Source organism: Galeopterus variegatus, unplaced genomic scaffold, assembly GCF_000696425.1.
Source record: "Galeopterus variegatus unplaced genomic scaffold, G_variegatus-3.0.2 Scaffold1217, whole genome shotgun sequence".
In the NCBI taxonomy this organism is placed as follows: domain Eukaryota; kingdom Metazoa; phylum Chordata; class Mammalia; order Dermoptera; family Cynocephalidae; genus Galeopterus; species Galeopterus variegatus.
This window is the reverse complement of record NW_007727328.1, coordinates 4,628-18,113: the sequence shown is the minus strand read 5'-3', so window position 1 is coordinate 18,113 and position 13,486 is coordinate 4,628. Positions and strand designations below refer to the sequence as shown.

Below are 13,486 nucleotides of genomic sequence, written 5' to 3'. Positions count from 1 at the left end.
TTTCAGGTGTACACCACTTAAAATTACATGAAATATTTGAAAATTATGAGAATTATGAAAGCTTCAAGTGCCCAGGTTTTGTTTAAAATGTATTCTATGTTAATATGCCTTTAATGTTTTCATGCGTTAATGTGCTTTAATATGTTAATATGTTTTAAATGTTTCCTGTTATTATGCATTTTATAAAGATTCATTTTCATGTTAATAAACTGCATCAAAACAATCAGATGCATATAAAATTATCTAAAAAATAAATGTGAAAGTATAAAAGTTATTATCAAAATATTAAGAACATTTGAGCATACATAAATGGTTTTTATTTTTTAAATTTTTATCTTTTTCTTTATTTTTATACCAGTTTGTTTTCCAGAGAAATTGAGCAGAAAGTACAGATAGTTCCCATACCCTCCCCAACAAACACAGTTTCTCCTATTACTGACATGTTCCATCAGTGTGGTACATTGTGACAATTATGAATATTGATATATTATTGTTAATTTTATATTAGGGCTCTTTCTTTGTATTGTACAGTTCTGTGGGTTTTGCTTAATGCATAATGACATGTATTCACCATTACAGGATCATACAGAATAGTTCTGCTGCCCTAAAAATCCTCTGCGCTCCACCTACTCATCCCTCCCTCCCTCATCCTTATCATATCCATTTCTAAATAAAACAATTGATGTATGTGTTCTCAATATACATGCTTTGCCAATCAAATTGTTTTAAATGTTTCAAATGAATTAGCTATTTTAAAGCAAGTCATGTTCTTTTTTTCCAGGTTAATAATAAAGACTGGCTTTTGATGCAATTTTTGCTTAATGACACATATGGTAAATTTATTACTTATAAAACCAGTATATGCGTTGGCCTTAATAATTCCATAAAAATCACAAACCTGATTCTGTAAACCATGATGAGGTAGAATTTGGATTGACAGTCTCAAATCGAACCACCTGGTTGAAGTCTCTCCCTCTACTGACACCAACACAAACTAAAGGGTACTCCTGTTCAGGAACTACCAGCATTTCAAACATTCTAAGTGGACATGGTATAGGAAAATCTATGTGCTAGAGAAAGAAACAAAAATACATTAAACAAAGGAAGACAAAAGCCAAATAATTTTATGAGAATACTATTAAGAATTTTTAGTCTTATAAAAATATATAAAATAGCTTTCTCCTATAAAGATTGCTTCTTGTCATAGAAGCTCAGGGTATACAGAAAAATCTACATTATGAAGTATCTTTATAAAGACTTTAGTTTACCACTTAAAAAAATTTTAAAGTTAAAAATCACATAATTTTCAGATGTTAGGCTAGAAGGAAACTTGTAAGGCACCTATTGAACCTTCTCTTTTCAGAGTTGTGAATGAGGCCCAGGAATTGGGTGACTGGTTCAGGGTACCCCAGGCCTTTGTGGCAGTGTCCTGTCTCCCAATTTCATGCTTCCTCAATTATACTCCTCTGCCTTCTTAACCAACTGAGCAAACATGGATGAGAGAAGCTAATTATCAAGAAACACTTCTCTTATATGTGTGGAGAAGAAGCTACAACCATTCTGTATGTGATAAAGCAGGTCAACCAGAGAATATATTCAAAACAATGTTTCACTGATCCTTTAGCATATCCTGTTTTTTGACATCAGGCTGTGTATGTGAGATACTCTATTTCCAGCTCCCTATTGCCATACCCCTGAACTATTTCTCCAGTCTCTTTCAAAACATTTTTTAGGCCAATTGAGTTCCTTATAATTGGGCAGATTTTCACAACTCTGCCACATAATCCAAAATCATTAAATTAACTTGAGAATCAACTGAAAAAATGTTTTTTTAAAAGAACAGAAAAGTTGACAATTAATCTTTTATTTATTTATTTATTTATTTATTGACAATTAAGCTTTTAAGCCAAGAATGTCATAGGTTAACTTTCATGCTTACCTTAATTAACATAAATTTCTGCATTGGTTCAACCCATTCTAACAGAACAATGCTAGTCTGAAGTGCCCCGCATAGGTATTTATGGCCTGTATAAGGATTTCTCACTGTCAAGGCAAAAAAGTAAACATGAGCACTCTTATAATACAAAGTCTTTAGAATTATAGTTGCATGCTCTTAAAAAAAAAAAAAATCAAATCTGGCTGCCAGTTCAATCTCTTAGTTAGAAAGCAGTGCAAAAAAAAGAAATACTGTTTTAGGTAACAGCAGGAAATGCCCTTATGACTTGCAGGATTTTTATTTGTATGCACGAATGAAACTGCTGCTTGTTATGGGATTAGAGGGCAGGAAGAAAAACTCATGGTAGCTGGGAAATAAGCTGAGGTAGCAACATCCCGAAGAAAGGGTCAAAGTCAATTTGGGGAGAAGCTGTCAAATTGATATGATACAACAAATTCAGGTGACTTACAGGCTGCTTTTGGTAATAATGTTCGGAGGTAGTAATAAGCTTTTGTTCTAAAAATAAAATTTGTCCATCTATCCCCTTTCATTAAACTCTTACGGTCACTAGAAAACCTTATAGACATTTAATCAAATCTTAAAATACAAGTTTAATTTTCTTTTGGCTAAGAAATATATTTTATATATATGAAGTAAATATATTTGAAATAAAGATAGAAAAATTAAACTGTAAAAAGGGCAAAAGCAGTAAAATCCGTAAACTTCACATAGATTTGAAATATTTAAATGGCAGAGAGGAGGTGAACAGCAAAATTACCTAAAGAAAACATAAAAGTCTATACAGGAAATTGAGTGATTAGAAAAATCTAGCTCCTCTCTTCCCCTGTAGAGGCAAGTCAGTTTGCTGGATGTTCTAACAGTGACTCAAACCACCATGTTTAAACCCAATCTTGTCACCCCCCTTTGCTCCAAACCAGCTGCTCTTCTTGCTTCCTGTCGACAATACTGCCATTCTGCCAGTCTTCTGGGTTCAAGGCCTCAGTCATCTCCAACATCCTTTCCCTTCACAGCAGATAATCCTTCCTTTCTGTTTCTACTGCTACTGCCCTAGCTCAGGACCCTCTCCCTTACTGTACAATGAATAAAATTCATGTTCACAGGAGGCACAGCTCACGTTCTATCTCCAATCTAACTGCTCACATTAATCTACCATTCTTCTCTTTACAACTTGTATCCAGCTAAACTGGAACATTAAGTATTTATTATGTAAGCTTTATGATTTTTTGCTTCCACATGTTTGTTATGTCATGTCCTTTGTTTGAAATGCCTCTCCAACTATTCAGAGTTAAAATCTGCCTTCTTTTGAGGGCTAGCCCAAATCCTATCTTCTTCAGTAAGCCTACATTTAGAGTCCTTTCCACACTATACCATGTGGTGTAGTGACTTATGTGCTTGCTCATCTTTCCTTTTATAATACTAGTAACTTAATGGAAGGAAACCAGTTTTCATTTTTGCAATAAGCAAATAGAACAACTAGTTGTTAGGTGGGTGGGGGAGAAGTTTAGGTTAGGTGTATGTGAACAGTGAGACTCTAACCTCACATCATGAGACAAGGTTTCACATATTAAATGAAAATATGAATACATGCTGAATGAATGAATGCGATTTCACACTCCATTCTTAAGCAGAATGGTGAACAATAAGTAACAAGCTCCTTGGAGTATGATAAGTGCTGTAATAAAAGTCATCCCATTTTCTGCATTTATCCAGTCAATAAATTATCTGCTAAATACCTGTTATGTGTAAGGAACTGTATTAAGGCTTAAACTACACAAGGATGGAACAGCCAAGAAATGTGTTTTACTTAAGGGGGAAAATAAACTATTATGGGCAGAATGCCCTGGGATAGTACTGTTTTGTATTAGATTTAAAATGAGCCTCATGGGGTTTTCCTAGCCATTCTGCAAAATAGGGTAGCTACATGTTATCAAGACAGTTTACTTACCAACACAACACTTCTGACAGCACTTGGTTTCAGGGATTTTTGCTGATACAGCAAATTTCCTAAATGTAAATGAAAATGAGTATATGATACATATAAGTGAGCATATAATACATGTAGGCAAACTTAGTATATGAAAACGGTGCTACTACAGATCAGTGAAAAGAGGATGAGTTAGGGCTGCTGGCTGGTTAGCTTGGTTGGTTAGAGTTTGGTGTTATAACACAAAGGTCAAAAGTTTGGATTGCCATATGGGCAAGCCACCAAAAAAAAAAAAAGTTTTTGTTATCTATTAAAACTGACATACAGGTCATCTATTAAAAATAAGAATAAACTGGATCCCTTTCTCATGCCTTCCAATCAATTCCAAATGGGAAAACCCTATAAAATATTTAGAAGATATTTATAAATATTTAGAAGATATGACCTTGGGAATTCTTTTAAGAAATGCAAAATGGACAAATCATACAGGAAAATACTGGTAAGCTTTAATTGACCTTTTTTCCACTGATGTAGCCCTAGCAACTTACACTGCAGGTGGCATTCAATTTGTTGTATCAGTAAGCTTGGCGCACTCGGGAAAGTGCGGCGCTGGGAGCGCAGCAGCGCTCCCACCGCGGGTTCGGATCCTATATAGGGATGGCTGCTGGTGCGCTCACTGGCTGAGTGCGGTGCAGCCGGTCTCAAAAAGGACAAAAAAGGGCCGGCCCAGTGGCGCACTCTGTAGAGTGCGGCGCTTGGGAGTGTAGCGGTGCTCCCGCCAAGGGTTCGGATCCCATATAGAGACCAGTCCGCTCACTGGTTGAGCGCGGTGTGGGCGCGACACTCTCCCGAGTGTGTCACGGGATCGGCAGAGTTGTACAATTTTATGTAAAAATAGCTTGTGTGATGCTCAATATAATTCTACACAGGCTCAGAAAAATCTTCTTGATGGGTGTTCTTGTTGGCAACATCGGCAACTGAGTAATAACCAACCACAAATAATATCGTGGTATTGTAATTTTAACCTTCATTATGTTTTATATGTTGACCCTGTATTTATGAAAACCTATAATCTTTACACCTAACATTTACTAAGTCCTTACTATGTGCCATGCATTTTACATGTTCTGTGTTATTTAGTTTTCTCCAACAATACTATGAGGTAGGTGATAGCATGGAAATCTGAGGCTTAGATTTTTGCTCAATGTTTTGAATTTAGCAATTTAGGGAGAAAAAAACCCTATTCTAGTATCAGTTTATTTGACTCCAATGTTCATAGTGATTCAACTGCAAAAAAAAATCTACTACTCATTTATGTTTCTGGGTCAATTTAAATGAAGAGTGTTCTAAGTTTGCAAGGTAAGCTGTTAAAGACTCCATTTGTAAGTATCTGTGTGAATTAACATTTTCTTGGTATCTCAACAGTAATGCAGAAATCATTCAGGTGCTGAGGCACTGAATAACTACAATGGTAATCTTGAACATTCTGATTTCAAATTTTTGATTACAACACCTCACTGTTCCCCTTGACTAACTCTATGTTAAGAAAAGTTTCACATTTCAATTTATAAATTAGATTTATAATATAAAAACGTCCCTTTCATATATACTGGAGTTCCATGTAGCTTAAAACAAAACAAAAATTCTCCACATCCTTCACCAAAGTACTGCTTTGAACCAAAGTATTTCCTAGAGTTAAGCTCCTGACAGATATCCATTGGAAACAAATTTAATGTTTCTGATCCACTCTTGTGAACTTGTCCCCTGGCTCCCAAAGCTAACTTAGGTCAACTGCTCAAAACCCAGGACGATTAACTGACTGCCAGGTTCTGAGACCCTAAGGAAGACTACTACATGGGCAAGAAAAGTCAACTATTATATATGGCTTGGAATTAACAATGAAAAACTACTCAAAATAGAGTTGTGGGCAGTGTACTGAAACGTTATAAAAATTTAATGTTCTATTTAGTGATCTACAGACTTGCCTTAATTTTAGTCATAGTTTCACAAAAGGCAATAAAGTTGATTTTACCAGCACCCTATTTACTGGAATCCTGTTAATGTTCTATTTAGTGATCTACAGACTTGCCTTAATTTTAAGTCATAGTTTCACAAAAGGCAATAAAGTTGATTTTACCAGCACCCTATTTACTGGAATCCTAAGTTAACCAACACTCTTAATGTATTTAATGTAGGATATTTTAGGGTATACTACAGGCACAGTTCAATTTACCATGACTGATAATGACGGCAATAGGTCTGTTTATAGAGAGCCTACTAGGTTCCAGAAACCACGGTATGGAAACTTTACATATAGAATTGATCATTTTCAAAACAATTCTGCAAGATGAATATACTGGTTCCATTTTATACATAAATATACTTGGAGAGGCTGTATAATTTATCCAAGGTCCTATACCTAGAGTAAATGAATGATCCAGAATTTAAATTCTGGTTTACTTAGATTCCAAAGCTTAGGCTTTACTAAAAAAGAATTGTAGTATAGTAGTACAGTGAGTACCTGTCTTCAGAATGAAAATCATTTTGTCTTCAGAATGCAAACAAGATGCTCAATTAAGGAAATTAAAGTTATTCTCACTATATGGTAGAAGAAATGATACTAATACTTACATAAAATATTATCACACAAAAGGGTTTTTAGATTTCCTGCCAATAAGTGAGAGAATTAAGAGTAGACTGTACAGTAACTGATTACTAGATAATGAAACCAAAGAAAGTGGGAAGGACATATTTGTGAGTGTTATTTAATAATACCAAATATCGACTATAACAAAATCCCTGAAATAATAACTTGGAGGTGAAATACCCTTAGAAGTAAATCTTACTACATGGAAACTCCTTAAAGGAAGAGGCAATATCTTCTTCAATTTTGTCTCATCTATACATGGGGACACTCCATGCACATTTGGTATATTCAGTAACATTTGGAAAAACTGAACATAGCTAAAACATGTAAGCTAAAAAGGTCTCAATCCTGAAAAAAATATATCAAAAAGTGAACGCATTAAAGTTTGTGTGCCTTATACTCCTTGGAAACACTTTACTAGTATCTTCTGTATACAGTCATGCGCTATACATAATGATGTTTTGGTCCACAAAAAACTACATAGACAATGATGGTCCCATAAGATTATAAGAAAGCCGGAGGTGTATAGTACACTATATTGTCTAGGTTTGTGTAAGTACACTTTTGTGATGTTCACAGAATGACAAAATTGCCTAAGATTGCATTTCTCAGAACGTATCCCTGTCATGAAGTGACACATGACTGTACTTGAAAGCTTGGTAGTTAGTTTCCATGCCCACAGGAATTTAGGATTATCAAGTTAAAAAGCTGGATGGAGAGTGCTATAGGTAGGCAGACAAACAGCAGCACAAAATGAAAGCTGGGAGAAAAAGAGGTGCAGATAAACTATATGGGAAGAAAAACTCCCTGACCCCCGTTCTTGGGACTAGTCATAGAAGCAATATCCTTAATTCCAACTACAGTTATTATAGTACAATATAATAAATCAAGTCATAATCACAACTCTGGGTAATCATGAAAAGATCCAATTAAATTTAATATACTCTATTTTAAGAAGACAGAAAAGCATGCAGTATATTTTTAAATGACTTTCATGCACAAAGAGGCAAATCTTAGCAAACTAAGCAAATGAGAACAATAGATTATCAACGTACTTAAAAGTTAAGGTTTTACATAAATTGCTTTACAACTAATATTGTAAAGGAAGAACGGGTATATTATAAAGTTTTTTGAAACATAATTTATACCAGACTCGGAAGACCTTTCAGTCAACAAATGAGGTCTAATACTATAATAAAAAAAGGAAGAGCACAGCATAATTAAAAATTCCTGAAAGTATAAAAGCAAAACCCCTTAACTTCTAAGTAATTATCTTCTAATGCAAAAAACATTTATTCAATAAATTATTACAAATATGTCAAAAGCAAAGGCATTACATGTGATGTAAAATTAAAGAAAAAAATTAGTTTTAACCTTGAAGAAAAACAATTAAAAATTCAGAGAGAAATGTTTAATGTAATTGGAGAGTAGAAAAATTTTAGAACAAGAGTATGATAAATAAGCACTTGTTACTTATTATTTTTTTTCATTACGCATGATTTTTATCAACCCAAACTGAGTGCTCTTTCACTTTCTGTAGCCTAAGTATTTATTAGAATGAATTATTAATGTATTATCTCTAAAGAAGAAAACATAATTAAATGTACAGTTACCTTGGCAGTATTCTGTCAGGGAGCTTGTGTGCTGGAATAGCAACAGGTAACTTTTGCATTTGTCTTGCATAATCAAAAAGCCCTGGCAAATTGTGAGAATAAAGCTGAGAAGCTTTACCTGCAGAGAAAAATAAATATGATATAAAAGCTAGTAACAAACAGTAACAAAAAGGTATTTAAAAACTAGGGAGCTGGCCTGTTAGCTTAGTTGGTTAGTGCATGGTGCTGATAAAAACCAAGATCCAGGCATTTGATCCCTGTGCCAGCCAGCTGCAAACAAAACAAAACAAAAGAAAAAAGAAAAAAACCCAAAAAACTAAAAGACTTACCAGATATTGATAGCAAGCAATTGTTCATTACATACAACCATGTACACCTTCGAGGGAAGAGCTGATAAAAAAAAAAATTCACAAAGTTTAGAAAGGATAAAATATAATAGCAATGTAAATATCTACATATTAGCCATGTAAGCTGTCCTATTTTTGCTATGGATCAAATGTATCCCCTAAAAGTTCATGTGTTGGAAACTTGTCCCCCTCTGTAACAGAGTTCAGAGGGAGGGAAATCTAGTTATAACATTTGAAAGGTGGGGCTTTTGAGAGGTGATTAGATTGTGAGGACTGTGCCCTCGTGAATGGATTAATCCATTCATGGAGCAATGAGTTATCATGGGTGTGGACTGGTGGCTTTAAAAGCAGCACATGAGAAATCTCTTGCCATTCTCTAGCCTTGTAATACCCTGGTCCCCATGAGATCATGCAGAGTTCCCACCCAGGAGAAGGTCCTCACCATATGTGCCCCCTGGATCTTGGACTTCCCAGCCTCCAAAACTATAAGAAATAAACTTCATTTTCTTATAAATTAACTGGTTTCAGGTGTTCTGTTATAAGCAACAGAAAACAGACTAATACACATATCAATAGGCCAGTTCTTTAAAAAGTTAACTTATTTTTAATAGAAATTCATTTTATAAAGCATTTAAAACAAGATGATATATATACATACACATTTATACAGGAGAAAAAAATTAATTAGCAATGTAATTTCAGCCTAAACATTATATGATTAACTCAAGTCTCCCTTATGATGAGGACTACGTAACCCCAACTTATGCAGGGAATAAGAACATTTTTCTAACAATGTCTATTCCTTTATTTTGGTTCTGGGGCCGAATAATTAAGGCTCTTCTATATAATCTCACCAAAATGTACACATGCGTGGCCTCTAGAGTGTAAGATATAGAAAAAAAAGATTGTGGAATAGTGGAATATAAATACGTAAACACTAGGTATGAAGGAAAAACATCCTGAGAGAAAAAAATGATAAAAACTTATAAATCATAAATGAGATAGCTGTGTGTGTGTGTGTGTGTGTGTGTGTGTGTGTAATTGATTACTGAAATCTAGTACCTAAGAAGTGAGAGGTGTGGAATTGATTACTGAAATCTAGTACCTAAGAAGTGAGAGGTACCTCTGGAAGCTTGAACAGGTTTGGTGTTTAGGGCAAAAAAAGGGGAATTTCATGGAACACAATCAATATACTTTGAAGGAAAAAAATAACTACTTTCATTAGAAATTTCATTATGAATATCAGTGGTTTTCAAAGCGGTCCTTGGACCAGCATCACCAATCACCTTGGCACATGTTAGAAATGCAAATTCCTGGACCTCATTCCAGACCTACTGAAGTAGAAGTCCTGAAGGTGGGCTCAGCAATCTGTTTTAACCAGACCTCCAGGTGATAATGATGCTTACTGAAGTTTGTGAGTCGCTGCTGTATATAATTAAGCATCTTGATTTTAACAACATTGGTTGCTGGGTTTGCTTTAGCAATTCCTACTAGGTTACTCCAAAACAGATTGGGATAAGAGTAGGGAATTGAGGGAATGAGAAGATGAATGATGAAACATATCAAAGCCTCTAAGGACATTATTTTATTAAAACACAAAGTCATAATGATGGCCCTGAATGACTTAGAGAGAAAAGGTAATAATAAAAGGGGGAAAAAACAAAGATTTAAATCTTTTAGTAAAATTTAAATAAACAAAAATTTAAATAGAATCTATTTGTAAATTTACTCACATAAAATAACTCACTTCTCCAAACACATAAAATGTGGCACTGCCATATAATTTTTAAAATGTGTACAATGTACCTATAGCTGCGCCTCAGACTGAGAAGATATCAACATACATTTTCTACTTTGTGCTTTTCATTAAAAAATTCAGGATTGGGAATTCACTGGCTATATTGAGAAAATTAGGCAGAGAAAGGTGCAATGATTTATTCCACACCACACAGCAGTATGTATTACCAGAGTAGTAAAAAACTGATTTTTATTTGATTCGGTGTTGAAATGGGTTTATTTTCATACACATACATCCTTAAAAAGTATTTCTTTAATACCAAATTTATGGTTTATTATAAAATTATATATTTGTAAATATAGTTGGTTTGCTTATTTAATACAGGTATATATAAAATACTAGGACACGATATAACTTCCTTTCGTATTATCGACACAGGGATAATGAAAAAGTATTTACACACAGTTTTATTTAAGTGTTGGATTTCATTTCAGATTTTCATTTTTAACTACATTTTTTTAAAACTCTAAGGCTTTCCTAGCTTTCTAATGCCTTCTTCGTTCAGCCAGTTAGGCTCTGGGTGAAACAGTCTCTTTAATAAAAGAATGTAGTAGTTAAGGGTAGGTTCTATAGTTTGCCTAGATTCATATCTGCTTTTCTCAATGACTCTGTGTGATCTTGGGTAAGTTACTTAATCCCTGTGTCTCAGTGTTCTTATCTGTAAGATAGAGCTCCAATATACCTCATAAACTTGTGTGGTAATTAAACAAGATACTCCTTGTAAAGCACTTAGAAGAGTGTCTGGCACAAATTGAGTACTCAATAAATGTTAGCTATAAATAATAAGAACAGATAAAAAATTTAAAATCAGGACCCTATTTTGTGTCATTTTCTCACCTTTCAGCATCTTCCCCTATCTAGTAGACTCATGCCACCCAGTTTATTTCCCCTAGAGTATAGAGAAAACCAACCTAATAATCAATTTCATAGAAAAATGAAAAAATTCAGGATTTCATGTATATTTATTCTCTACTCTTACAGGCTTCCTCTGGAAGGGAAAACTATTTTGCTTTGAAGGCAATGTTTAACTCAGAAAATATCACTCTAGTAGTGTAATTTCAAATGCTAAAGCAACTAAGGGAAGTTATTGTAGGCTGGGGCTGGGTGGGGTTGATGGGTGTCTTCACTTAAGAGTCTCTTAAATCAGGTTGATAAATGTTTACTTCACCTATGCATAAGGTTGGTCTTGCTCCTTAAAATTGATATTGTTATCCATAAAATTATTTTTGGATATCTCATTATATCCAAGAAGAATATTAACACCTTTGAATTATTTAGTAATTGTTATAAATAGCAAGATTCTTTTCTTCTCTTTCAGCCATTTCACTGTATACTATACATCTAGGTAAAAAGATACAGTTAGGATCTTATTACGAAATGTGATAAAAAAAAAAGTTGTGATGAGAAAAGATGGAAACGTTTGGTTATGAAGAAATTATCATTACACACAAAATTTTTTTTTTTTTTCCTTTTTTTGTCTTTTTTCGTGACCAGCAACGGATCGCAACCCTCAGTGTCGCGCCTGGACCGGGAGCGGCAACGGGATCGCAACCCTCGGTGTTGCGCCCGTACCTCGCTCAGCCAGTGAGCAGCCGGTCTGTATGTGGGATCCGAACCCTCGGCGGGAGCGCCGCTGGGCTCCCAAGCGGCGCACTGTAGCAGTGCGCCACCGGGCCAGCCCTACACACAAATTTTTATTTGTAATCAATTCATATTGATAAAGAAGAATTAGTTTCACATCCCACAGGCACCCAAAACTCAATGTGACCAAATTGAATTCAGGATCATTCCACTCAAACTGACTTCTACTCTGTACACTGCACTCTACCTAGTGGTACTGTCACGCAACCAGTCACCCAAATTGGAAACCTGAAGTTAACCTAGACCTCTCCTCAACCTCCATGTTGAATAAGTCACTCAATTTGGCCAATTCTAGCCCTTTTATTTTTAGGCAGTTGGCTGGCATAGGGATCTGAACCCTTGATCTTAGTGTTATACCACCACACTATAACCAACTGAGCTAACTGCCCAGCCCCAATTCCAGCTCTTTAATCTTTCTCCAGGCTCAGTGTTTCTTTATGGGAGCAATACAACTGGGAGAGGCAGTATGGTGAAGTAGGTTGAGGGCATGAACTCTGGAGCCTTGCCTGGGTTCACATCCCACATCACATCAGCCACTTAACAGCTGTGGGATTTTTGGCAAATTATTAATCCTTTCTGTGCCTCAGTTTTCTCATCTGTGAAATGAAAATAATAATGGTATCTACCCCTGAGAGATTTCATAAAGATTAGATATGTCAAACATTTAAAAACAGTGCCTGGCACACAGCAAGCTTTAATATCATTATTATCATTTTTATTATTATTTTTATTATTACCACTATTATCATTTTGCATGTTGTTTAGTGTTCCTGGCTTCTAGAAGCTAAATGCCAAAAGCTTCCCCCAGTCATTGTGACAATCAAAAATGTCCCCATACGATTCCAAACCCCATCTTTTCCTTTTTGTCTTCTCTACCTGTGTCCCGACTCAATACTTCTTCATTTAATTTTGACCACACTCTCTAGTCTCATCTCCCACCACAATGCAAATAGATATTTCATAAATATAGTTCTGACCACCAGCATGGTACAAAAGCTCTGGAGTTTGGTATCTGTCTACCTACCCAGCTCTACCTAGTGTTATTGTCCTACACTCCAGTCAAATTGTCCAGTCATGGTCCCCCATGCTGTTTCACAATTCCAGCTGTCATCTTATCCTCTTTCTGTGTGTCTGGCAAACTTCTATTCATTGTCATTTAAGGTCTACCTCCAATGCCCCTCCTTCTCATGCCCCGACAGGAGGTGCTTGTGACATCCACCTCTGTGACCTATACCTTGTACTCATTCCTAGTGTGACATCTAACTCTAACTCTAAGTTATTGGTTTATTTATTTATTTATTTATTTTATTTATTTATTTTTTAATTTTTTTTCGTTAAATTTTTATTTTGTCAATATACAATGTATATGATTATTATGGCCCATCACCGACACCTCCCTCCCTAAGTTATTGGTTTATTTATTTATTTATTTATTTTATTTATTTATTTTTTAATTTTTTTTCGTTAAATTTTTATTTTGTCAATATACAATGTATATGATTATTATGGCCCATCACCGACACCTCCCTCCCTAAGTTATTGGTTTATATGTCTGTTTC

The 13,486-nt window shown here is 34.9% G+C and overlaps 1 protein-coding gene across 1 annotated transcript in view; it reads right to left on the bottom strand.

The window, feature by feature from the left end:
* The window catches only part of LOC103592771 (mitogen-activated protein kinase kinase kinase kinase 3), a 28,426-nt gene that overhangs the window by 11,066 nt on the left and 3,874 nt on the right, over positions 1-13,486 (bottom strand). The window contains exons 3-7 of the mRNA XM_008575604.1: positions 8,471-8,531; positions 8,142-8,259; positions 3,903-3,961; positions 1,940-2,043; positions 899-1,070 (exon numbers count right to left, since the gene is read on the bottom strand). Of these exons, the coding sequence (XP_008573826.1) occupies positions 899-1,070; positions 1,940-2,043; positions 3,903-3,961; positions 8,142-8,259; positions 8,471-8,531 (514 nt within the window). The remainder of the gene's footprint in view (positions 1-898; positions 1,071-1,939; positions 2,044-3,902; positions 3,962-8,141; positions 8,260-8,470; positions 8,532-13,486) is intronic.